At 44.4% G+C, this 25,653-nt stretch overlaps 2 protein-coding genes across 8 annotated transcripts in view; one reads left to right on the plus strand and one right to left on the minus strand.

Annotated features, from left to right (window-relative positions):
• Window positions 1-25,653, plus strand: part of PIK3R3 (phosphoinositide-3-kinase regulatory subunit 3) — a 134,741-nt gene that overhangs the window by 20,151 nt on the left and 88,937 nt on the right. Inside the window, exons 1-2 of one of the 7 annotated variants that reach the window (XM_513148.6) lie at window positions 21,822-21,942; window positions 22,769-22,878. The exons of 1 other annotated variant lie outside the window; for it this stretch is intronic. In XM_513148.6, coding sequence (XP_513148.5) covers window positions 22,773-22,878 — 106 coding nt within the window. In that variant the 5' untranslated portion in view covers window positions 21,822-21,942; window positions 22,769-22,772. Of the gene's footprint in view, window positions 1-21,444; window positions 21,464-21,689; window positions 21,943-22,017; window positions 22,106-22,768; window positions 22,879-22,953; window positions 23,015-23,986; window positions 24,099-25,653 lie in introns of those variants that run through there. 5 more of the 7 variants (XM_063781251.1, XM_054666549.2, XM_016962128.4 and 2 more) reach the window with 5 other exon arrangements.
• Window positions 15,642-22,668, minus strand: LOC737824 (uncharacterized). Its single transcript, XM_063808805.1, has 5 exons — window positions 22,613-22,668; window positions 22,176-22,465; window positions 21,584-21,919; window positions 20,075-20,198; window positions 15,642-15,856 (listed from the first exon to the last, which is right to left on the minus strand). Exons 1-5 carry the CDS (start codon window positions 22,666-22,668, stop codon window positions 15,808-15,810), a joined length of 855 nt encoding a protein of 284 aa, XP_063664875.1. The 3' UTR covers window positions 15,642-15,807.

Raw genomic sequence — 25,653 nt, forward strand, 5'->3', positions numbered from 1 at the left:
AGAGGGAGAGCAGATACCTATAAAGAACCTGAGGCCTATCAAATCCTGACAGATAAAAGGCTGAAGCAGATGTGAATGAGTGGTTGTGTGTTGGGAGGGTGAGGGTTAAAAGGAGATGAGGTGAGAGACAGGGGAGCTTCAAAATGAGGCCTCCACTTATCTCTATTACTCATTTCCTCAGTTCTGTCTCTCACACTTTAGTTCCTAGGATTCTGAACTTAACTTTTTTTTTGAGACAGGTATTGCTCTGTCACCCAGGCTGGAGTGCAGTGGCATGACTATGGCTCACTGCAGCCTTAACCTCCCAGGCTCAAGCAATCCTCCCACCTCAGCCTCCCAAGTAGCTAGGACTACAGGTGTGTGCCACCACATCTGGTTAATTTTTTTATTTTTTTGTGGAGTTGGGGTCTCGCTGTGTTGCCAGTTCTGGTCTCGAACTGCTGGGCTCAAGCAATCTGCCTGCCTCAGCCTCCCAAAGTGCTGGGATTACAGGCGTGCACCACCATGCTCAACAGGATTCTGAACTTTTCTGTTCTCCAAACAAGCTGTTCTTTTTTATATTCATGAGTTTTGCATAGGCCTCAAGCTGGAATGCATGGCTGTAACCACTGTCTCCTTCTTCCTTTCAGCAATAGAATTTCCCCATGTTTTAACAGGGCCTATGTTTAGAGCTTCCTACCTAACCTGAACTACCTGCTTATTTCTGGACTGTTACATGACAAGAAAACAAACTTCTGTCTTGTTTGACACACTGTACATGCAGTGTCTTTATTATGTGACTTACCTTTTACTCTCACTTTCGCTTATCTGCCTAGTGAATTCTTACTTATCCTTCTAGATCAAGTCCTAAGTACTGCTTTTCCTATCCTCTCCAGGAAAAGTTATCTGATCCTGACAGATGATTTTCTTTATTGCCTCATGGTACTTTGTATGTCTATCATAGTATTCCACTAGTTAAGCAGCACTGACTAGGAGTCTAAGTCATGCACTGTGTGGTAAATAAGGAGTTTGTGGTTTAGAGGGAAAGACAGACATGTGGCAAATAATTGTGAATGGTGATAGTACACTCTCTGTGAGAAGTGAGTTGGGGGGAGTACAGACATCCTTCATTTTTCCTCTCTCCTCAATTCCCACATCCAATTCTAACAAGATGAAAAAGTCTGTATTGCCCAGATCTTGGGAAAAACATTGGTAAAGAGAGGAGGAAGTCAGGTAGTATCAGGACAGCAGTTACAAGTCACACCAGCCTTAAGGAGGCAGATTTCAGCCCCATCAGCAGAGGTGGCAGCAGCCAGGACAGAAAGCATTGTCCCCGCTGGAAGCCAAAATAGGTTGCTGCTTGTGGTCGCTATTGGAGATGCAGCAAGCTCCTGGGAGCCATCTGCTATAGAAGCTGAACAAGTAGTATGCTGGCAAGATGACTAGCCATTCAAGAACTTATTCTCAACTCAAGAGGCCCTGGAGAAACTCTTTAAAATGGCTGAAGGACACTTTGAGGTAGGGTTAATTCCTACAAGTAGGAAAGTGGGTGCTCATCCTAGAGTAAGTTGGGTAAAAAAACTTATTAAATAATATCTAATTTTGTCTTTACAGGCAAATGAGGCTGAGGATATATGGATTATATTTTGAATTATTTTGAATCTTATTGAATTTTATATCCATTCCATGGACTCATCATTACCTCTAGAAATAAAGCCAATTGATATTTAGGGCAAGGATGAAGATAACATTGGAAAATTTGCACGTGGAGGTAGATATAGACTTCCAGAAGCCTCTAAGAATTGTGAGATTCAAAATAACTGTGAAAAAATAAACACACATAAAATTGAAAAGACCATGCAAATTCTCTTAAGTTCCTGAACAAATAAAGAGAGCCCAGCAAGGTCTTCAGGAGGGGGAAAACACAGCCTTACTTAAGTTTGCTAAAGATGTTAATCAGGCGGGGCGCGGTGGCTCATGCCTGTAATCCCAGCACTGGGGAGGCCGAGTAGGGCAGATCACGAGGTCAGGAGATCGAGACCATCCTGGCTAACACGGTGAAACCCCGTCTCCACTAAAATACAAAAAAATTAGCCGGGCGTGGTGGCAGGCACCTGTAGTCCCAGCTACTCGGGAGGCTGAGGCAGGAGAATGGCGTGATCCCGGGAGGCGGAGCTTGCAGTGAGCAGAGATCACGCCACTGCACTCCAGCCTGGGCGACAGAGTGAGACTCCATCTCAAAAAAAAAAAAAAAGATGTTAATCAGCCTACAATCCAAGGGAGATACCAGGGAATGGAGTTGTTGTGTTAGATATGGTTAGACAATCTCCATAAGAAAACAACCCAATTGCCACCAAAATCGTTGGCCTAGTTATTGGGGGAGAGGTGAAGGAAAGACTATTTAGTTAATCTAGAGACTTATGAGGATCTGAAAGTTGAGGGTATTTTTAGGAAAGGTCACCCCTAGCATGGGGAAAGAGTGCTCTTGGCTGGGGTACTACTCTACTGAGATGCTGTGGGTGGTAGATACCCGACATGGAGAATTGATGGCAGAACCTCTTAGTCTGGCAAGGGGAATTTTCAAGCCTCAGTGTTAGTTGGCTGAGTGTTGAATGCTCTGACAAAGCTAGCAGTGGGGAGGGTTTATAACCACAGGGATGTTCTGAATTTTTCTCTGTTGTATCAGAGGGTGAGAGAAAAGATACTTCTGAACCAGGACTAAAGAAACTCTTATAGAAGGCAGAGGAAACAGGAGCTAGAGATCCGAACAGCATGAATCAGGTCTCCTGTATAACAGGTGAGTTTTAGGGCTGTTCCAGGATAAGACTTTGGGGTTTTCCCAGCTGCCAAACCCAGGGTGGTCTTTTAGATTCTTCTACTTTTTGAAACTAACATGAAAAATGGAGGAGGAGAGGCAGCTCAAGCTATGGAGTAGAGAAAACTCAATCAATTGAGGTGATTGTAGATACCCAGCAAGGACTCCAATGACTACTATACATGAAGACTTCATGGGACAGATGAAAGGGCTAATGGAGGCCCTTTAGGTTTTGGGGAAAGAGATATAACCATGGACACCTCTGAGTCCCTAAAAAGCAGAACACTGGAGAAGCTGGGGATGAGAAGGCTCCTGGCCAAGAAGAAATCCCAGCTATAGCATTCCTAAAGTTGAAGAGCATCAGGGAACAAGAGACCAGGAATGGGCCTAGAGCTTGATCTGTCTTTATTATTATTATTTGCAGAAATGGGGTTTCATTATGTTGCCCAGGCTGGTCTCAAACTCCTGGCCCAAGTGACCCTCCCACCTTGGCCTCTCAAAGTATTGGGATTACAGATGTGAACCACTGTGCCTGGCTGGGGTTTAACTGTCTTCAACCTGCAAAAGAGGAGGCCTCTGCCAGGCAAAGATCCCATCTTTTTCTTGTGGAGGGATAATCCTAGAAAGAGGGGCAGCCATAAAAGCACCAACTCTCAAGAGGGGCTTAATGACAAATTCACAAGTAGCAAGCACCCAAGCCACCTCCCATCACAAAAATGGAATGGATCAGATGTGGCTTTGGGACAAATTGTCAGGCTTGAGTTTCCTATAGGACTTGTGGAGATGGGGGAAGAGATGAAAAATCTGTGGGTATATGTTGGCAATGTTCAGGAGAGGCAGGTACATTGGTGGGGATCAAGTCTAGACTCTTTAAAAAATGTTTACCAGCGGCCGAGCACAGTTGCTCACGCCTGTAACTTCAGCACTTTGGGAGGCCAAGGAGGGTGGATCACCTGAGGTCAGGAGTTCGAGACCAGCCTGACCAACATAGTGAAACCTCGACTCTACTAAAATACAAAAAAAATTAGCTGGGCACAGTGGTGCATGCCTGTAATCCCAGTTACTCCTGAGGCTGAGGCAGGAGAATCGCTTGAACTCGGGAGGCGGAAGTTGCAGTGAGCCGAGATCACACCATTGCATTCCAGCCTGGGCAACAAAAACAAAACTCTGTCTCAAAAAAAAAAAAAAAAGTGTTTACCAGAAGCATGTAGGAATAGAGTATCTAGATGTTTTATCCTTATCCAGGTGTGGAAGCCACAGCAAAATAAAGGGAGGGAAGAGCCAATAATTCCCATTTTCTCTGCTTCCACTCTGGGTTCTCTAACTTAGAGTTTTAATTTGGGGGATTCCCCAAAATTCAAAAAGTAGAAAGAGAAGTTGTCATGGAAGGGCCAAACCAGGAGTAGTTTTCTCTCTCCAAGAATGGGGCTTAGTATAATGGGTTTAGGGTAAGTAGCATAAGTTAAAGTACGGGAAACCCAGACTCTTTAGAAAATGGTACAGAAAGTCTGTGTTATCTTAGATGGATGATTTTTGAAATCACCTCAAAGACCTACTGATTAACTACATTAACTCTGGATTCCATATCCTATATATTCCATTTAGTGATAGTGAAGGGAAAAAATCAGGTAAGATCTGAGTTTGTGTGGATTTCCTGGCTCTCAACAGACATTCCACAATAGCCCAGCACACTGTGTTCCACATACAGGATAGCTTAGCCACTTCCTATGGAGTGAGTTGTTTCCAGCAATGAGCGTCAGAAAAGGTATTATAATATCCCTACAACTGCATAAGAGGACATAGACGGGGGATTTTGTCTGTCTTGTATAGGTCATCAATATGAAGGGATGGGGGTTTCAGGAATCCATGTTGTTACCAGAAAGGGGTTCTGATCCAGACACCAAAAGGGGGTTCTTGGATTTCGTGCAAAGAGCTACTGATTAATGGCATTATCTTTGGATAACGGAAGCTGTCTTACTTTATTAAGAAAGTAAAGGGATAAAAGAATGGCTACTCCATAGGCAGAGCAGTAGTATGTGCTGCTTGACTGAGTATACTTTTGGTTATTTCTTGATTATATGCTAAATAAGGAGTGGATTATTCTTGAGTTTACACGGATTTCCTGGAAATCTTCCTTTTAGAACATATAAGGTAACTTCTTGGCCGGGTGCGGAGGCTTAGGCCTGTAATCCCAGCATTTTGGGAGGCTGAGGCAGGTGGATCCCTTGAGGTCAGGAGTTTGAGATCAGCCTGGCCAACTTGGCGAAATCCCGCCTCTGCTAAAAGTACAAAAAATAGCTGGGTGTGGTGGTGCATGCCTGTAGTCCCAGTTACTTGAGAGGCTGAGGCAAGAGAATCGCTTAGACCCAGCAGGCTGCAGTGAGCTGAGATCGCGCCACTGCACTCCAGCCTGGGTGACAAAGCAAGACTCAGTCTCAAACAGAAACAAAAACAAAAACAAAAACCACACACACACACAAAGAACATATAGAGTAACTTCTGGATGTTGCCGTGGTATTTATAAACTGTTATGGCACTGCTGGGAGTGTCTTTTTTTTTTTTGAGACAGAGTCTTGCTCTGTCGCCCAGGCTGGAGTGCAGTGGCACAATCTCGGCTCACTGCAACCTCTACCTCCTGGGTTCAAGCAATTCTCCCGCCTCAGCCTCCCAAGTAGTTGGGATTACAGGCACCTGCTATCACGCTCGGCTAATTTTTGTATTTTTGTAAAGATGGGGTTTCACTATGTTGCCCAGGCTGGTCTTCAACTCCTGACCTCAGGTGATCTACCTGCCTCAGCCTCCCAAAGTGCTGGGATTATAGGCGTGAGCCACTTCCGCCCAGCCGGGAGTATCTTTTAGCATGCTAATACATTATAATTAGCATAAAATGAGCAGTGAGGGACCAGAGGTCATTTTCATAGCCATCTTGGTTTTGATGGGTTTTGGCCAGCTTCTTTACTGCATCCTGTTTTATCAGTGGAGTCTTTGTGACCTGTGTCTTGTGCTGCCCTCCTGTCTCATTCTATGACTAAGAATCCCCTCCTGGGGATGCAGCCCAGCAGGTCTCAGCCTAATTTCACCCAGCCCTTATTTAAGATGGAGTTGCTCTGGTTTCAATGCCTAAAGGTTGATGGAGAAAGTCATTTATCATTTGAATTTATCTGGAGGCATTTTTTTTTCATTTATATATTCATTCTCTATTCATGTCTCTCTCTCTCTCTCCAAAATCTTGGAGAAGCACAAACAATGGTTCTTCAAGAGTAGTAAATATGTTTTGTTCTGCTCAGATTTTATTTGAGAAATGCTCTTCTCCAATTTTCAGTCTCTGTAGCTTGAGTGCAACTGATCCCTGCACTCTGCTTCCAAGGGTGGCTATATGACCTAGGCCTGGCCAATTAAAACATTCCACCTAACTGGACTCTGATTGGTTCAGGAGTAAGCATGTGATCCAAGCTAGGCTGATGAGATTCAACTCCAGAACTTTGCAGTTATATGGAGAAACTTGCACTCTGCTGGAAAGAGTTGCTAGTTGGATGCAATGTAACCCTGGAACTGCCTGACAGGATCCTTGTGACCTCTTGGGGAAACAACAGAGGGAAGGAGAACTGGGAACGAGTCTGGTTCTTGCTAACATTGTTTGAGCACCTCCACTCAGCTGTTCCTGAAGTGAGACTACCCCTTTATTTGTCTTAAGCTAGTTTTCTGTCACTTGCAACTGAAAAGTCATGCTAATACCACAGTGATACTGGACCATATGGAAGACTCGAGCCTGAAGTTGTCCCTTTACAGCTTCAGTAGATTTGCTTGATCTCAGTGAAAGGTGTAATATCATCAAGTGGGTAAGCACAGGCCATGAGAAGATCTCCATTATTAACACTGGTCCCTCTCCATCACTAAAAATTAGAAGCATTCATAATGTTTACGAAAAACTCTTCCAAGATTGCAAAATTCTTTAGTGTTTTAACTTGGCATTATCAGTGCAGATCCAGGGCGCCAATTTAGAAGTCAGCTTAAAATCCAGAAGGAAGTCAATTTTCTTACTCCCTTTTTTTTTTGAGAGTTCAATGCCTTGGTAGTTTTGGTGAGTTACTTGGTTGAAGCTTCTCCTAGCAATTGCTGACCCACATGGATGTTTGGAAGGCATCATGTTAGAAAAGTGCGGAAGAGCGAAAATCTGCTGTTTTCATTAGCACAAATCTGTCTGATAGTGAGGTGCAACACTATTTAAAAAAACAGAGTTCTGGCTGGGCATGGTGGCTCACGCCTGTAATCTCAGCACTTTGGGAGGCCAAGGTGGGCGGATCACGAGGTCAGGAGATCGAGACCATCCCGGCTAACACAGTGAAACTCCGTCTCTACTAAAAATACAAAAAAAATTAGCCAGGCGTGGTGGTGGGCGCCTGTAGTCCCAGCTACTCGGGAGGCTGAGGCAGGAGAATGGCGTGCACTCGGGAGGCAGAGCTTGTAGTGAGCCGAGATCGCACCACTGCGCTCCAGCCTGGTGACAGAGCGAGACTCCGTCTCAAAACAACAACAACAACAAAAACAGAGTTCCTGGCCGGGCGTGGTGGCTCACGCCTGTAATCCCAGCATTTTGGGAAGCTGAGGCAGGTGGATCACTTGAGGTCAGGAGTTCAAGACCAGCCTGGCCAACATGGTGAAACCCAGTCTCTACTAAAAATACAAAAATTAGCTGGGCCTTGTGGCAGGCACCTGTAGTCCTAGCTACAGGCTGAGGCAGGAGAATCGCTTGAACCTTGGAGCAGGGGGTTGCAGTGAGCTGAGATCATGTCAATGCACTCCAAAGTCTGGGCGACAGAGCGTGATTCCATCTCAAAAAATAAATAAAATAAAATAAAAAACAGAGTTCCTGCTGCAAAAGTAGGAAATCACAGGTAAGTTCTGAGAAAGCAGGAGTGTCAGGTGCTAGATTACCCTCCCTCCAGTCCCTGCCCATTTGTTTCCCAGTGCTAGGCTGGTTGCTTCTAGTAGAGGCCACTATAGGTCCGTGAGGGTACAGATGTTTTCTCTTCACTGGTATACTCAGGCCACTGAGAGTGAGGCTCTGAGGCAGGTCTAGCAGGAAGCTCCTGTCTTGAATACCAGGCTTATGGTGGCATTTGACTGTGTGGTCCATGGCAGATCATTACTACCCCAACCATGAGTATAGAATTGGAGAGAGGAGAGATGGGCAGGACCAAAGCCGTGTGTGTGTGTGTGTGTGTGTGTAGAGATGGAGGGGAGGGGGGCTGTCCCTAAAATACTCAAGGCTTCCCAAGGGAGAGAACTGGAGCCTCCTCCAAGGGAGATAGCTTCAAGACCTGATCGATGAGGTTTTAGGGAACATTTGACATTTTTGGCTGCCTAGCATCTGAACACCTTTCCCATTTTGGAGGACTTCCAAATCAGATGGGAGGCAGGGCCCTTAAACTCTGATATGATATTGAGTATGTTGCCAGAAGATGCAAGAATAAAATAAAGTATGATTTTTAGAGTTTGTGGCTGCCTATTAAGTTCAAAATCTCTAACTGGAGGTAAAATGTATAGACTGTAAGTGGGTGAGGAAAGTCACAGTGATTGACCAAAATAATTTACCACTGATAGCACAGCCCATGAAAAAAGCTGCATCCCTGCTTCTGTCGCATTTGGTCAGCATTAGAGTTCACGAGGAAGCCCTCTCCCAGGTACTACTCTGGGATCTTTGGGGAGCAGAGAGAAAACTGGACAGTGGTTCAGAGGGTAAAGGGAACTTAGGATTCTTGGGCTGCAAGTAACAGAATGTAGTTGGAGTCTCCTTAAATAAATAATACATTTGTATAAGCAGCCCCATTAGACATGAAAAAGAGGGACTCCTGCCCTGGGCCCCATGTCTAGAGGGCCCTGCTTTGGCTCTTCTCTCAGCCTACCTCTCTTCATAGGATGAGAAATCCATATGGCCAAGGGTACTTCTCCACCCAGATAAGTATTCCACTTATTTCACCTCCCTCTTCTCAACTATGCTTAGTATCCTGAGTCCTGGAATTCTCTGCCCAAATGGACTTTAGCCTGTTTCTAGGAACTGCATGGGCCTTTTCCCTGGATCTGTTCTCCTAAGGAGAGCATTGTCAGTATCAGCACCTTTAGAACCAAGAGGTGGTCAAGGAACAGCTATTTGTAAGGCGATTGCTATGGTTTGTATGTGGTTTATTCCCATCAAAACTCATGTTGAAAATTGATCCCCAACGTGGCAGTGTTGGGAGGTAGGGACTAGTGGGAGGTGTTTGGGTCATGGAGGAGGATGGGTCACAAATATACTAATTCCTTCCTGTAGGGGTGAGTGAGCTCTTGAATTCATGGGAATAGATGAGTTAAAAGAGCCTTGTTTCCTTGGTTGCTTTCTCTTGTGTCCTCTCTCACCATGTGATCTCTGCACATGCCAGCTCCCCTTCCACTCTGCACCATGAATGGAAGCAGCATGAGGCTCTCACCAGATGTGGCTGCCCAATTTTGGACTCTTCCAGCCAACAGAATCATGAGTCAAAATAAATATCTTTTTTTTTTTTTTTTTAAAGTTATCCAGCCTCAGGTATTCTGTTATAGCAACACAAAATGGACTAAGACAGGGATGGATGGAAGCAGCTTGGACATGTATACAAAGACTCCCTTGACAGTCTCACAGTGCAGGATAGAGCCAAGGGTAGGAAGAAAAAGGGGTCAGTTCTCTCCCTCCCATCTCCCCCATGTTTTGTCAGAACTCTAAGGATCTGTGAATTCTAAATTTTAACCCAGTCTTCTTCTTCTTTTTTTTTTTTTGAGGTGGAGTTTCGTTCTTGTTGCCCAGGCTGGAGTGCAATGGCGCGATCTTAGCTCACTACAACCTCCGCCTTCTGGGTTCAAGCGATTCTCCTGCCTCAGCCTCCCGAGTAGCTGGTATTACAGGCATGCGCCATCACACCTGGCTAATTTTGTATTTTTAGTAGAGATGAGGTTTCTCCATGTTGGTCAAGCTGGTCTCAAACTCCCGACCTCGGTGATCTACCCGCCTCAGCCTCCCAAAGTACTGGGATTACAGGCATGAGCCACCGTGCCCAGCCTCAACCCAGTCTTCTAAGTTTGCATGAAGATATATTTGGCAAGATAGGAGAATTGAGTGTTTTTTTTTTTTTTTTTTTTGAGATGGAGTCTCGGTCTGTCACCAGGCTGGAGTGCAGTGGCACGATCTTGGCTCACTGCAACCTCTACCTCCCGGGTTCAAGTGATTCTCCTGCCTCAGCCTCCTAAGTAGCTGGGACTACAGGTGCGTGCCACCATGCCCAGTTAACTTTTGTATTCTTAGTAGAGACAGGGTTTCACCACAATGGCCAGGATGGTCTCAATCTCTTGACCTTGCGATTCGCCCGCCTCGGCCTCCCAAAGTGCTGGGATTGCAGGCATGAGCCACCGCACCTGGCCGAGGATTGAGTATTTTTTATTTAATGGTTGGCCTGATTTGTAACTTTCAAGTATTTTGACATATGGTATATGGCTCTCCATTTATATTCTCATCCTGGGCCCTGCAAATGTTAGGTGTAGGCCTGACCTTAGTATAGGAACCAAGCTGGGCCTTAAGAAGCTCTATACTCAGGAAATTGATTACTGCTCGTATTCTTTCCATTCCTCACCTCTGCTCCTTTCAGAGCATTTCTTTCATCCTTCCTTGGCTTTCTGAAGACTGGCTTCCTTTGCAACTCAGCCTTCAGGGTGAACATGGCCATAATACCTCCAGAGATTGATTCCGTGTTATAGGTCCAAACCCCTGAAGAGCCTAGATCTTGTTTTGGGTACTATTTCCAAATATTTATGAAAGAAACTCTAATCAATTTAGCCTAGGCCCTATCAGCTATGGCCAGGGACACAGTCATGTACAAATTGAGAAGGGGGACATCATGGTGAACTGGCCAGAGGTACTAAAAAGTATCCACTACAATGATAGATACCAGAGACTGGGAGAGGGTGTGTGGGTGGGAGGGGGGGATGAAGGGAGGTTGGTTAACAGTGAGATAGAAAATGTAAGTTCTAATGTTCAACGGCAGAGTAGAGATGCAAGTATTATGTATTTCAAAGTAGCTAGAAGACTTTAAATGTTCCCAACACATAAAAATGATAAATACTCAAGGTGGTCAGGCATAGCAGCTCACATCCATAATCCCAGAACTTTGGGAGGCCAAAGTGGGAGGATTGCTTGAGTCCAGAAATTTGATACTGGCCTGGGCAACATGGTGAGACCCTGTCTCTAAAAAAAAAATTTTTTTTCTTAGTTAGCTGGGCATGGTGGCATGTGCTATAGTCCCAGCTACTGGCACTGAAGAGCGGGGGTGGTGGTGGGGAGGGCAGAGGTGGGGGGATCACTTGAGCTTATGAAGTCGAGGTCGAGGCTGCAGTGAGCTGTGATTACACCACTGCACTCCAGCCTGGGCGACACAGTGAGACCCTGTCTCAAAAAACACAAAACAAAACAAGAAAACACTCAAACGTAATGGATACACCAAATACCCTGACTTGATCATCTCACATTGTATATACGTAAAAAAAATCACATGTACCCCATAAATATGTAAAGTATTCTGTATCAATTAAAAAAATAAACACAAAAAAGGTATCTACTACAATGGAGCAATTGACTGACCAGCCTGGGTCATTGATCCACTCACACCCTTAGGCGTTAACCCATTAGCAGTGATCTTGGAGCTAGCTGATCTACCCAGTGAGGTCCTGGAAATGAATGAATCACACGCAGAAGCGAAGGAGAAAAATACTACCAATGAAGGGAGAGATTCTCCACAAGAAAGGCTGTAATTTCATTATTGAGTGGTCCATTCTTTAGGGTGGAGACATGCTGGTTACCTAATCACTCATTAAGTGTGGCCTTGTCTACCTCCTAAGCATCTCTCACATCTACACAAATCTACACAGGACTCTTGATCGTTTGCCCACGTTGTTGCAACAATGTTTTCCAAGTCTTCAAAGTTTGCCCCTTCAATCCATTTTGCAATCTGATGATTCTCAAATGCAAATCTCATCATAACACTCCTCTGCTTAAAACTCCTAAACTCCCCCCATTGCTTGAGCATAAAGTACACATTCCTATCTTGACTTATAAGCCTCTTCATGCCTACCCTGTAGCTTCATCCCCACCACCCTTTACCTCCTTTAACATTAGGCCAGCCTGCAATTACTTTCTTTTTTTTTCTTTTCTTTTTTTTTTTTTATTTTGAGACGGAGTCTCACTGTGTCGCCCAGGCTGGAGTGCAGTGGCATGATCTCGGCTCACTGCAAGCTCCGCCTCCCGGGTTCACACCATTCTCCTGCCTCAGCCTCCCGAGTAGCTGGGACTACAGGCGCCCGCCACCACGCTTGGCTAATTTTTTGCATTTTTAGTAGAGACGGGGTTTCACCGTGTTAGCCAGGATGGTCTCGATCTCCTGACCTCGTGATCCACCTGCCTTGGCCTCCCAAAGTGCTGGGATTACAGGCGTGAGCCACCGCGCCCGGCCTCTGTAATTAATTTCAATGTCCTCAAAGAGCGATGTGCTCTCCTCTGGGGTTTTGTACATGTTTTCTTCCTGTCTGGCCTATATTTTCATCTGGCCCTGTCACCTAACTAGAAAAGGAACTAGCTCAGATATGATGATTTTGAAACATTTGTGTGGCATCCAGTAGGCATTTGGATAGACAGGAGAGGGGGTAGGACTGGTTTTAGGAGGCTGAAGAGGGTGCCATCCAGTCAAATCTAGTGATTAGCTTTCAACTCCAGGAAAGACATGCTTCTTCAGAAAGGAAGGCAAGGAAGCAAGAATGGGTACAGGTTTACAGGCTTTTGAAGGGATGAATACAGGAAGGGAGTATTATGCCTGTTGATTTCTGTCAAGTAAAAGGAGAGGTCACATTTACTGATCTGACAGTGGAAGGTAGTCACTTGAGATGAGTAGTGAAGGTTTGGAGTATCAGAATAAGCAGATACAGAATGAGCCAAAGGAATCCCAATTATGACCAGAGACCAGCCCAGAGCTAAGTTGGTAAACTTGGTTTTCTTTACCTAAGCCCAACTACCTGGGCATAAGAGCAGAAGTAGACTGTTGTTTTGGCCTGGGATTTGGCTTTGGCTGGCTGACTCTTTTGGAAAGACAGGAGAGAGACAGTTGATGACACTGGGAGAAAATGGTTAAAAAGATTCACGTTGGGATTAGGTTTCTGGTTTCTAGGACTAGAGTTAGTCTATGACAAAGTTTTATAGGTTTAAGCACTATATTTAATGTGACTTACAGTCATTCATTGGGAAAGATGATCCCTTATTCTAAAATTATATGATCTCTACATATTGATTTCAAAATGTGTTTGAAGGCTGGACGCAGTGGCTCACGCCTGTAATCCCAGCACTTTGGGAGGCCGAGGCAGGTGGATCCCCTGAGGTCAGGAGTTCAAGACCAGCCTGGCCAAGATGGTGAAACCCCATCTCTACTAAAAATACAAAAATTAGCTGGGCGTGGTGGCAGGCGCCTGTAATCCCAGCTACTCGGGAGGCTGAGGCAATGAATTGCTTGAACCCGCGAGGCGGAAGGTTGCAGTGAGCTGAGATCATGCCACTGTACTCCAGCCTGGGTGACAGATGAGACTCTGTCTCAAAAATAAATAAATAAAATAAAGTAAAATAAAATGTGCTTGAAAAAAATTAAATTATGGTGGTTGTATCATTTCCTAGGGCTGCCATAATGAATTACCACAAACTGGGTAGCTTAAAACAACAGAAATCGGCCAGGTGCAGTGGCTCACGCCTGTAATCCCAGCACCTTGGGAGGCCAAGGTGGGACGACCCCTTGAACACAGGAGTTCAAGACCAGCCTGGGAAACAGTGAGATCTTGTCTCTACAAAAAAGAAAAAAAAATTAGCCAGGTGTGGTGGTGCACACCTGTGATCCCAGTTACTCAGGAGGCTGAGGTGGGAGGACTGTTTGAGCCTGGGAGTTCAAGGCTCCAGTAAGCCGTGAACATGCCACTGCATTCTAGCCTGAGTGACAAAGCAAGACTCTGTCTCAAAAACAAAAACAAAAAAAACAAAAAACAAAAAAACAAAAAACAAAGAACAAAAAAACCCACAAGTTTATTCTCTCACAATTTTGGAGGCCAGAAGTCCAAAACAAGGTGTTGGCAGGGTTGGTTTCTTCTGAGGCTCTGAAGGAGAATCCACTCCATGTTTCTTTCTTAGTTTCTGGGGGTTGCAAGCAATTCTTAGTGTTCCTTGCCTTATAGCTATATCACTCCAATCTCTATTACTGTCTTCACATTGCCTTCTCATCTATGTCTATGTCTCCAATCTCCCTCTGTTTTTCTTATAAGGACATACTGATCATTAGATCTAGGATCCACCTTAAATCCAGGATGATCTTATCTCAAGATCTTTAATTTAATTATATCTGCAAAGACCCTCTTCCAAATAAGGTCACATTCAGAGCTTCCAGGGTTTAGGAGTTGGACATATCTTTTTTGGGTATCACTATTCAGCTCATTAAAATAGTATTAGTGGTAATTTTCCCCCAATGTCTGTGCTTGGCCAGAAAAAAAAATGGTGGGGGTTGGCATAGGTCAAAGAGAGTCATCTATTAAAGATTTCAGAGAGGGGACAGGGTGTGGTGGCTCATGCCTGTAATCCTAGCACATGGGAGGCTGCGGCAGGAGGATAGCTTGAAGCCAGGAGTTTCAGGCCAGCCTGGACAACATAGGGAGACCCTGTCTCTACAAAAAATAAAAATAAAAAATTAGCCAGGCATGGTGGTGTGCACCTGTGGTCCCAGCTACTCGGGAGGCTGAAGCAGGAGGATTGCTTGAGCCCAGGAGGTCAAGGCTGCAGTGGGCCATGATCACACCAGTGCATTCCAGCTTGGGTGACAGAGCGAGACGCCATTCCTCTTGTCCCTCAAAAAAATTTCAGATGGGGAGCAGTTCATAGGTATGACAGATTTGTCTGGTTCTTGTTTGCAGGGTCCTGGGAAACTCAGCAGAAACACCAACCACATGCCCCTATGTCAGGGTAGGATACTGAGCTAGATTCCTCCATTGTCTTGGAAAAGAAGATAGGATCCAAGTGGTATGTGTGAGTTGTATTTAGGGAACAGAGTCAGAAGTCAATGCTGCAAGAACAGAATCAGTGAGAAGTGTGAGGTTAATACTCAGCAGTCGAGGATGCCAGCAAGAAGCTGAGAAAGAGTGTAAGGCTGTTGAAGAGGAAAGACGAGGAGGATGGGTATTCTCTTGTCCTGATCTTATGGTCTTAGGGAGAGTTAGTCCGTTTAGAAGCACATGGGTAAGGCCGGGCACAGTGGCACATGCCTGTAATCCCAGCACTTTGGTAGGCCAAGGTGGGTGGATCCCCTGAGGTCAGGAGTTCAAGACCAGCCTGGTCAACATGGTGAAACCCCATCTCTACTAAAAATAGAAAAAATTAGCCAGGCGTGGTGGTGGGCATCTGTAATCCCAGCTTCTCAGGAGGCTGAGGCAGGAGAATTGCTTGAACCGGGGAGGCAGAGGTTCCAGTGAGCCCAGATCATGCCATTGTACTCCAGCCTGGGCAGCAAGAGTGAAACTCTGTCTCAAAAAGAAAAAAAAAAAAAAAAAAGCACGTGGGTCAGCAAAAGTGTTCTCATAAATCTCCCTTAGTAGGTGGTGGGTTCATAAAGGGCAGAAATAGTGTCTTATGGGGTACTGAGCAAAAGATCTGACCCACGGGAGGGACTCAGTTGAATTAAACTGAAAGAGCTTGTCATTTTGAACTGTTCTTCCTGTTTACCATTAACATTTAATTAATCTACTTTAGGCACAATTATCATATTGCATATTTGGTATATGTGATGGACAATTATATTTTTTGTTTATTTGAAAATATATTGCTTTTGAATGTATACACCCATGACATAATTTAGAATTTCACACACTGACATCAACAGGGAAGGATTAGGGTCCCGAATGAAGTTTGGAGAATAGTAGTTATCTTCACCGAATGTCTACTTTCCAAGAAGCGTAAGATGAGCAGAATGGAAGGTAGCCTCTACCCTGGAAGAAAATCACTGTAAGTGTATCATTTTCAATCAAATGCCCAAAGCTGAGGACACAAACAATCATGTTCATGCCTTTTACATTCCATGCTTATACTTTCTTACCCAAGTGGTGATCTTTAAACCCTAGAAGTCACACCATTTTCCCAGATTTCAAGAATGATGCCCCTGCAGAAGTGTTTGGGGAGGCTGCAGGACTTTGTTTTTGAGACAAGGTCTCACTCTGTGCCCAGGCTGGGAGCAGTGGCACTATCTTGGCTCACTGCAGCCTTGACCTTCTGGGCTAAAGCGATCCTCTGGCCTCAGCCTCCCAAGTAGCTGGGACTACAGGAGCACACCACCACACCTAGCTGATTTTTTTTAATTTTGTAGAGACAGGGATCTCCATATGCTACTCAGGCTGGTCTTGAACTCCTGAGCTCAAGTGATCCTCCTGCCTCAGCCTCCCAAAGTGTTAGGATTATGGGCGTGAGCCACCATGCCTGGTCTTTTTATCTTTCTAAACCAAAATTATCCAATAAGGGAACTGGACTGATATTGCCCTCTAACAATGAAACGTATAAAATGGTTTTTAGATTTGAGACCTGTGGAATTACAGGGCAATTATTGGACATTCCAGAAAGAAGGCATAAACTACAAGTTGCTCAAAGCTATTGAAATAATGACCACAGGAAGTGAGCATGCTTTAAAGCCCTATATGGTGTTATATTTCAGAAAAAAGCTGAGCTGGAAAATGAAACCAGTTTCTCTTCTAGCTGCTGAATTTTCCTGAATTTCCTACAAACTGCTTGGAATTTTGCAAACAATTCACAGCTGATAAAATAAAAGGGCTGCGGAACTCAGCGTCTGTGGTGAAGACCCTAGGGTCAGCCAGAGGGAGGGAAAGGTCATTGTCTGCCCCTCTTGGTTCCTGTAGCCAAAGAACTGTACAAGTTTTTGGTTTTCTTTTCCTCCGTTTAAATAAACAAAGTCAGCTGAAGACCTACAGAAAGGATTACTAGGATAATTTGAACTTAGACTCCCCAGAGCCTTCCTGGAGAGTTTACTTGCACTTTTGCTTATTTGCTCGAAGAATATTCACTGGCTACCCACTGTGTGCCAGGCCTTGGGCTGGGCATTGATGGTTAAAGGACCATGAGGAACCACTGTTGTCCAACATGAGGAACTCTAAAGAGTGATAGGAGAGAGACCTGGAAGCAAACACTTTGAACATTGTGTGCCAAGGGCTGTGCAGAGGCCAGCACAGGGGTCTGTGTGAGCACAATGTGTAAGATCAGATGCAGAGAAGTAGGAGTTTGCCACTTTTTAATGGAATCAGCTTTCGACGAAACTTTTTCAGGCTTAGAGTTAATTGTGAATTGCGAAAACTGAGAAGTAAAGGACCACACATTTAAAGCAGGTGCATGCAAGTCTGGGGCAGCCAAACGTCACCTCTTCCAGGAAGCTTCTACTCACCTGCACATGGTTAGAGATCAGCACTGTTTTTGGGGCTCCCCCAACACACTTTGTCAAATTTTTGATAATAGCGCTTATTGTGTCTTTAATTATTTATTCCTTTGTTGGTCCCTCCTCTATGAATTCTGGACTCAATGTTAGGGACTCAGTCTTATTCACTTTTGTATCTTCAGTGTTTGGAAGCACCAACAAACATTTGCTAAGTGAGTGAATGGGAGAGGAAGGCTGTGTGGTGCAGTGGGAAAGGCAATGAACTGGTAGTCAGGACATAGGGCTCTAATCCTGACTCTGCTACTAGTGACTGCATGACTTTGAACAAATCCCCTCATTGCTCTGGGTCTCAATTTCCTCATCTGTAAAATGAGAATAAAAATACAGCCTTCCACCCCAGGGTTATGGAGATTAAATGAGGTAACAGAGCTTCACCAGCTGCCTGCCCTGTTTGTGCCCTGTCCTCCTGAAACAGCCTGGACTATTGTTCCTGCCATTTGGATCTAATTTGTGCTCTCTCCCCTGGTGAGAGCTGAGCTGAAATCTGTTGCCTTGTTGGAGGGGAAGTTTGCAGCAATGGCATACATATCATCCAGTTGGCCCCTGTGTTACTACAAGGGCAGACATCAAAAGTGAGGAAGATGTCAAGCTAGAGAGATTTGCTTCTTTTGTTACCCCTAAACCTAAATGAGGACCCAAAGTGGGAAGAGTGAGGCAGAGCAGATCTACATCACATGCTGAGGTGTATAAGTGAGGCCTCAAACATTGTCCCCTAAGCCCCGGAATTCAGCAGCATCTAGGGGAATGCCACTTTAATGAAGTCTACTCATTCATATAATGTCATAATTTCTCAGTGCCTTGGGTTAAATGATTAACTCTATCATGGGTATTCAAGCGCTAAGAAAGATGAGGAAAGGTAAAAAATTGCAAATGCCAAATACAAGGAATACCATTTGGAAAAAATGGAAAATCACGATTTTAGACACTGCTGTCTCAAGAGATGACTATCGATTTTCAGGTGAGATGTCTTTCCAGAAGATCCACTAACATGGTTCTTTGTACATTGTGAAGGCAAACTTTTCCATCAAAACTTGATATATCTTCTACTTACAAGTCAAGTGTCTGGGGAGGCCCTAAAAATCTGCAACTGATAATTTGTAGGGCTTTCTGGGAGTCATATTTGTTAAATGAGTTTATTTAATTGCATGGACTGGGCTTTATCACAAGACAAGTGGTCAAGGGAAAATGGTGAGAGAAGAAAAAGAAGGTATTGAGGCTGGTAGAATCCCTACCCAAAGTCTAAAGTCAGTTCTGGTGCTAATGCTAGTGACCAAAAAAAAAAAAAAAAAAAGTATATTTCCATTTTGCAAGGCTTTTTTTTTTTTTTTTTTTTTTGAGACTGAGTCTCGCCCTGTCGTCCAGGCTGGAGTGCAATGGCGTGATGTCGGCTCACTGCAACCTCTGCCTCCTGCATTCAAATGATTCTCCTGCCTCAGCCTCCCGAGTAGCTGGGATTACAAGCGCCTGCCAACATGCCCAGCTAGTTTTTTTATTTTTAGTATAGATGGAGTTTCACCACGTGGGCCAGGCTGGTCTCAAACTCCCGACCTCGTGATCTGCCCACCTCAGCCTCCCAAAGTGCTGGGATTACAGGCATGAGCCACCGTGCCCGGCCCCATTTTGCAAGGCTTTTAAAAAAATATTGTGCGCTCAGATGGCACCTTTAATCATGAAGAACTTCTGGCTGAGTTTCAGACTGATTCTGCTGGCACAGAGAGCTCTGAGATCATACCCTATATTCAGAGCACAGAAGAAATATTTCATCCATCCCTGAAATAAAGAGGAAGAAATGAAGCATATTTGAACAGTTGCAGAAAAAAACCATACCAGGGTGAAAAGCGAAGGGCATCCTAGCCATTTGGAGTTACAGAAAAGTACTATTAATCTTAAATACTTAAGTGGCATATTTTTTCATTCTAAGTGTTTCACTATAAACTAAGCAGCTTGCATAAATCTATTTCACAGATACATAAATGAAAGCAGATTTCATGATTTACCTAAGACTACTTTAAATTAAAAAAAGAAAGGGAGAGGGCAAAGGAAAACAAGCAGCTCCCAAAGTAGCAGGTTGTGACCCAGGAGTTTGAGTGCTTAGAGCTGAATTTAATCCACACCCAGGCCAAATATAATTCTCCAACTTGGAAGTGGTCCAGGACACCCGAGCTAACATTTTTTACCTTTGCCAAAGAGCCTGGGGCAGTTTGGTGACAAGCAATCACAACCTCACTTCTATTTCTCAACTGAAAGAAAGACCAGAATCATCTGACAGGTGCTTTCCCCCATGGCAGGGCACTGGTTTAAGCTCAAGGACTAAGAAAGTTTGCTTCCCCTTGATTCATCATTGCCTCTTGCATCACTTATTCTCTGGAGATATATTCAAAGGTCTATTTAAGTTGGAGAGTTGGGTCATACAATTTTAGGTGGAAAGACTGAATCACAGCTTTACTCCATGTGTCAGCTTTGACCACTTGATTATATACTGTGCTTGGACGTCACTTCATCCCTCAAAGCCTTAGCTGTGGGAAAAGCCTGGGTGATTGCTCTGTGTATTAGAAACTGAAACCCCACCACTAAATGCTGAAAAGTGGTCCAGGCAAAAGGTGCTGTGGAAATCTGAAAGCCATTATCTTTTCCACACTTCCTCTCTCTTCACCCTCATTTTGTTTGGGAATGCACATGAACACCAGTGAACAAAAATAAACCAACCCACCCTTGACTGATTGTTCTGTCTTTTGAGTTATCAAACTTGAGTGCTTCTGGCTCCCAGATATGCTGAAGTAGAGACTGCTGGGAAGGCAGCCACAAATTAGAGTTGATCTTCCAGTATCTTCTACCTGTAAGGAATGGTTCAGGAAATTATAATTAATGAGTCCTGCCCCAAAGTTGAAATCATATTTGGATTTCAGAAATAATAAGAAAGCATATAAGAATCCTGGTGTCTTTTCTTAGCTCAACCATGTCCATCCATACTTTCTGGCCCTTTTAAACCAGTTACTCTATACCCAGTCCATATACATTTTGACTGTCTGCCCTCAGGAACTGTCTCAACTCAGGGCATCTTTAAGGAAGGCAGAACCACCTTAGGAGGTAGAGGGTGAAACGTGGCAACTCTTCCATAGGCGAATCAATATAGCAGACATGCTCAAGGTAGGAGGTTTTGCTAGGGCTTAAATCAGGCTGTCAACTCAAACACAATGGGCTTTGTTACTCCTGTGTAAAGAGGAAATGGAGCAGTTTTTGGCCTCCTCAGACTGTATTGTAGGGTATACAGGATGGCAATTCCAGGCACAATCTTCAGGAGACACAAATCTGCTTTTAGCTATTCAGTGTTCCCCAGCAAGTTAATTAGCTGTTTCTGAAATGCATGGAAATATTCAGCATTTTCATAGTGAAGCCAATCTCCCAGATTTAAGCTTTGGGGGTGGGAATGAGTATGTGAGGAAGAGGGTCTCTCAGGGAAACAGAATAGAGCCCTTTTGGTGAGAGATTCCAACACCTGTGACTTATCTTAGAAATTACACATGCACTGTAATTCCAAGACTTTTTTTTTTTTTTAATTGGTTTGCGCACTCGAGCAGGAGGGCTTGCTGAGACCTCTCACTATTTTAGGCGTGGGGAGTTACCTCTGGGTTCAAAAGTCCTTGGGTGGGAAGCACAGAGGAACTGCGAAATGCCGCCCTCAGAAATGCCCAATTGCTCAAGGGGAGAAGCAGGGAGTGGGGTCAGGTAGCAGCCAGGAAGGTTGCAGGGGCCACGGGCACATCCTCTGAGTGGTAAGGTGGCAAGTGGGTTTGGGGACCATTGCTTTGACAACTTGTCAAGGGTGCGGAGAGGGCTGTACCAGCAAGGTGAAGAGGTCTGTAGGAAAGGAGTCTCCCCAGAGACCTCCTAAGGACCAGAAGAGCGCGCACCCCGCCAAGTGACAGAACGCGCCCCCTCTGTGTCCGCTCCCCTCCCCCACGGCCAGTCACCGGGCAGAGGCGTCTCACGCCAGCAGGTCCTCCCTGGCTCCTCTCCTTACTCGTCCGGGCGGACCAAGCCTCAGCAGGAGCCCCGCCTGTCTCCAGGCAGTTTGAGCCCCCGAGCGCTCGCCCAGCCTGTCAGTAACCGCCGTTTGCGTTTTCTTCCTTTCTTTCTTTCTTTTTTTTCCTCCGCTTTTCTTTTCCCCTTCTGCCTTTGTCCCGCTTAGTAACTGAGCTCTGACCAATCGCCGCCTTACCGGCCGGCGCCGGCTGTCTCCTGATTGGCCCGCTTGGGGCGCGCAGCCGTCTCCCGCTCCTTCGCAGGAGCAAGGCAGACAAAAGACGTAGGCTCCAGGCTCCGGCAACCGGCCTCAGCCAATCACCACCCACCTTGCCTCTCTTCCCTCGCCCCACTCCCTCCTCGCCTGGCTCGCGTGCTCCCGGCACTGACTCCTGGAGTGCGGCCAGCGCCCGGATCGTACCATTCTGATTGAGGCTGGGGGAGAGCGCGGATGGCTGATTGGGGAGCCGAAGCCTAGAGAGCGGTGGGGAGACGTGAAAGTCGAGATGGAGAGCAGCTTTTTGAACATGTTCTCAGGCACTTGACAGAATCCCGGTACATCGAGGCGGGACGGCGTGGAAGGGGCGGTGGTGATGCCTGCTGTCCCCCCTCCCGGCGCGGTTGGGTGGCGCCTCAGCGGGTGGGCAGCATGGGGCGGGGAGGGTGTCCCCTCCGCGCCGTTAAAATGAAACTCTAGTGGCTGGAGTCCGGGCAGAGCGTGAGGGCAGTTGGTGCGGGCGGGTTGGTTCTTACACCCCGGCGGGAGCGCCCAGACAAGCCGAGCTGACTGGACTTCTCCGGCCGGCCCCATTCCCGAGGCTGCGGCAGCTTCGGTTCCGAGCCCGACCGGAGAGGAGCCCGAGTCCCGGCCTCTGGGGGATTCGCTCTCTGCAGACCAGTGGGACCCCGAAACTTGAACGCAATCTCCAGCCCCCTTTTTTGCCTTCCTTTGTCACTTGCCCGGGTTTCTCCCAACGTGTTCTTTTTTTCCCTCTTCATTCTCCCTCCTTCGAAGGACACAAAGTGGCTTCCGCGGAAAGATTTGGAGGCGGTGGGAGCTTTTCTCCCCGGAGAGCGACTGTGTAGAAAGGATTTTTGGGAAGCCGCTTTTTAACACCTCTGCTCTCCGTCCCCCAAGCCTCTGTGTAATCCTCTGAGGAGAAAAGCCCATAGCTTGAAAGTTCGGGGGCATTTTGTTGTGTTCTGTAGGAGAGAGGGGGAGGACCCTGTTCGGGTAGTTTGGCCGGACTGGTACTGGCCGTTGGAAAACCCGAAGTACATTTCCGTGTGGAACTTTTGCAGATATATATTTTTAGATTTTTAAATACCAGATAAAAAATATATGCCTTCTATATATCTCCTGGCGACCTGCCCCTGACAGCGCGATGTACAATACGGTGTGGAGTATGGACCGCGATGACGCAGACTGGAGGGAGGTGATGATGCCCTATTCGACAGAACTGATATTTTATATTGAAATGGATCCTCCAGGTACTTGGGAGAAAAAAAAAAAGAATCTCGTGATGGGTCTGATTTGTATTTACCAAGAGCTTGCTGATGTTTTCAGGGCAGAAGTATTCCTGGGTGCGCTAGGTTCGGGATGAGGAGATTTGCAGTTACAGCTGCGGTAAAACTGCTTCTGGTTTACACGTTTAAAGTTTGCAGTTAGGACCCTGAACCTATTGTCCTGCGAAGGTGGGGGTGGGGGCTGGAAGTGGGGGTGGGAGGAGAGACCCCTTTTTAAAATTATCATTATTTTTTACTTTGCCTTTGCGTGTCGTTCAGGTTTTTCTTGTGCCCGCCACTTTATTTTATTTTTTTCTTTTTCAATTAAAGACTCTTCTACCTGCAAAGGATGTTTTATATCCCGGGGTTAAAACCAGTCTTTCACTTTGGGCGAATTCTTGAAAGCTTGTCCTTTCATACATTTGTCTAATTTGGTTCGTTGTGTTTTACCCCGGTTAACTTCTGAAACTGAGTTATGTGATTATTCATTGTAAGACTCCCTTTTTCTCTTGCAGAAACAAACGCCGGTTAGTGATTTTTTTTAGGGATTGGGCGTTCGTATTCAGCCATGGTCTTAGTCTGAGGTTTTCCTTCTCAGAAGATAGTCGCTCAGAGAGATCTACGTGCAATATTTTATTACTCTTTAATTTAATGATGATTTAACTTAATTTATGGGATAGGGTTTAATGTAACTTCAATTCCTAGAATAAAGAAAAAACAAAAACAAAAACGAAGGAACCTGTTTCCTGTGAACATGTGATATATACATATGTGTTCCTATACACGTAATGTAAAGTATACATATATAGCACTATATTTGTATTTTAAAGCTCTGTCTGACGCTATTACAGACATTTTGTGTATCTGGTAGGAAAGGAAAAGGAAAGCAAAATGGAAAAGTTGGCTTTTTTTTCCTTTAAAGTCTACCCCATTTTATGATTATTAGCTGTCAGATTTTCTCAAACCCTGTTTGCAGTTACAGATGGTGTTTTATGTAATGATTCTGAATAAGTAGAGAGCCTTTGTGACTCCTTGTTTCTGTCGAGGATGAATTCTTTATGTATTTTAAAACGTGTTATGGCTAAGTCTACAGAATAAAATGTGTGTCATTGGGGAACCTCGTTTATTATAAGACTGTATTTTTGGAAACGTTTGAAAGGATTTGAGCCATGCAAATGTGAAGAAGTGTAACTGTCTTATAGAAGGTATGTAGAAATTGTTTCCTGTGTCCTTGCAAACGGTGAATTATCCTGTTTTTTTTTTCAATTAGTCAGTGTTAAATGGTGCTGTACTAAAAACTAATATTGAATAAACCTTTTTCACTCTTGATGATCACTTAGGATTTTTTTCTTTTCCTTCATTTCAGAGCTTTATTTGCTTTTATAATTGTGACTGCAATCCAGATGCAGCTTTTCAGTGTTTTGTAAAGTTTGTAAGATTTGCCACCCATCTATTGTGTCTTTCCCCCTTTGTTTCCCCCTAACGGTAAAGCATGTTAGATACATTTGTCATACATATGAATAGAAATTTAGTACATCACTGGTACTTTTATTGTAAAAAGTAAGGTTAATAATTCTAGATTCCTGTTATAAGAATTATATATTCAAACTGCCTTAGAATTATACTGCATTATATAGTACCTTGCCTTGCAGACATACAAAGGGAATTTGTTGGGTGGGAGGTGAGTAGGGAGGAGGGGAGAAAATGAAGAATGCACTTATGGTTGAAATATATTAGCCTAGTAGAAAAATACTGGTCAAGTTGAGTTGAGTTGTCCAAAAATAATTTTAAGAAAAGTTGACTATTATAACTATATGGAGACGTGGGTCTTATAAGGTTGTATAGAAAATTCTGATCCAAACTTTATTTTCCATGGAAATAAACTTTTGAGTTTAAAATGTTCATCCTTGAATGAAATTGTGCATACTGAGATTCTATTGAGAATACTGAAAAATACATATGCTGTTCTTTATTACCCCTTTTGTAGCTTTAATGTAGAATATGGTTAGTTATTCCTAACAGCTTTTTAAAAACGAAGCACACTTGAGTATGCTGAAACATTGCCTATGAAGTGAATGGTTTTTCATGGAAATAGTGTGAATGTCAACCTTGTTTTATGTGATAAATTAAGTTTTCAAAACATTTAAAACTGTATCATTAGTGAAGTGGTTGCAGCATGTTTTGTAGGTTTTTCCTAGCTCCCACCCCACATCAAGCTCTTATTATTTCCTTCCTGGACTGCTATGATAGCGTACTAACTGCTCTCCCATTTCTATCCTGTTCAAGCCACGGTAATGTTAAGAGTATCATCTGATGATTTATCTTACAATGATAAATCTTCCAATGGGTTTAAAAACCTCCGAATGGCTTCCCTTTGCCTACAAAATAAATAAATAAATAAATAACTAAAAAAAATCCCCCAATTGCTTACCCTCTCATATAAGTCCCTCTAATTTTTGCTTCCAACTTAATTTTCTAGTTAATTCTCCTCCTGGAGTGCATCATAAATTCTATAGAAGCAATTTTGTATTTGCTGTTACTTGAATGTATGCTTTTTTTTCCTCTTCCTGGGATGCCTTTCACTCACAATAGTTACATGTTGAAATCTTATATGTATGTGTTTTTAGGACCCAGGTCAGATACCTTTGGTGTCAGAATATGTTCTCTAAACACTTCTGTTAAAAGTCATCCCTCCTTCCTCTTGCCTCCCTCTTCTAGCACTTCTTCTTCTTTTTTTTTTTTTTCCTGAGGCAGAGTCTC

This window comes from Pan troglodytes, chromosome 1 (genome assembly GCF_028858775.2).
Source record: "Pan troglodytes isolate AG18354 chromosome 1, NHGRI_mPanTro3-v2.0_pri, whole genome shotgun sequence".
In the NCBI taxonomy this organism is placed as follows: Eukaryota; Metazoa; Chordata; class Mammalia; order Primates; family Hominidae; genus Pan; species Pan troglodytes.

Coding starts and splice junctions, on each gene's coding strand:
- LOC737824 (XM_063808805.1), bottom strand. CDS start 22,668: ATGTACTTCGGGTTTTCCAACGGCCAGTACCAGTCCGGCCAAACTACC. Junction 22,466..22,612: donor GGCCAAACTACCCGAACAGG/GTCCTCCCCCTC, acceptor CTTTCTACACAG/TCGCTCTCCGGGGAGAAAAG. Junction 20,199..21,583: donor GAGACAGCCGGCGCCGGCCG/GTAAGGCGGCGA, acceptor CATTCCTTACAG/GTAGAAGATACTGGAAGATC.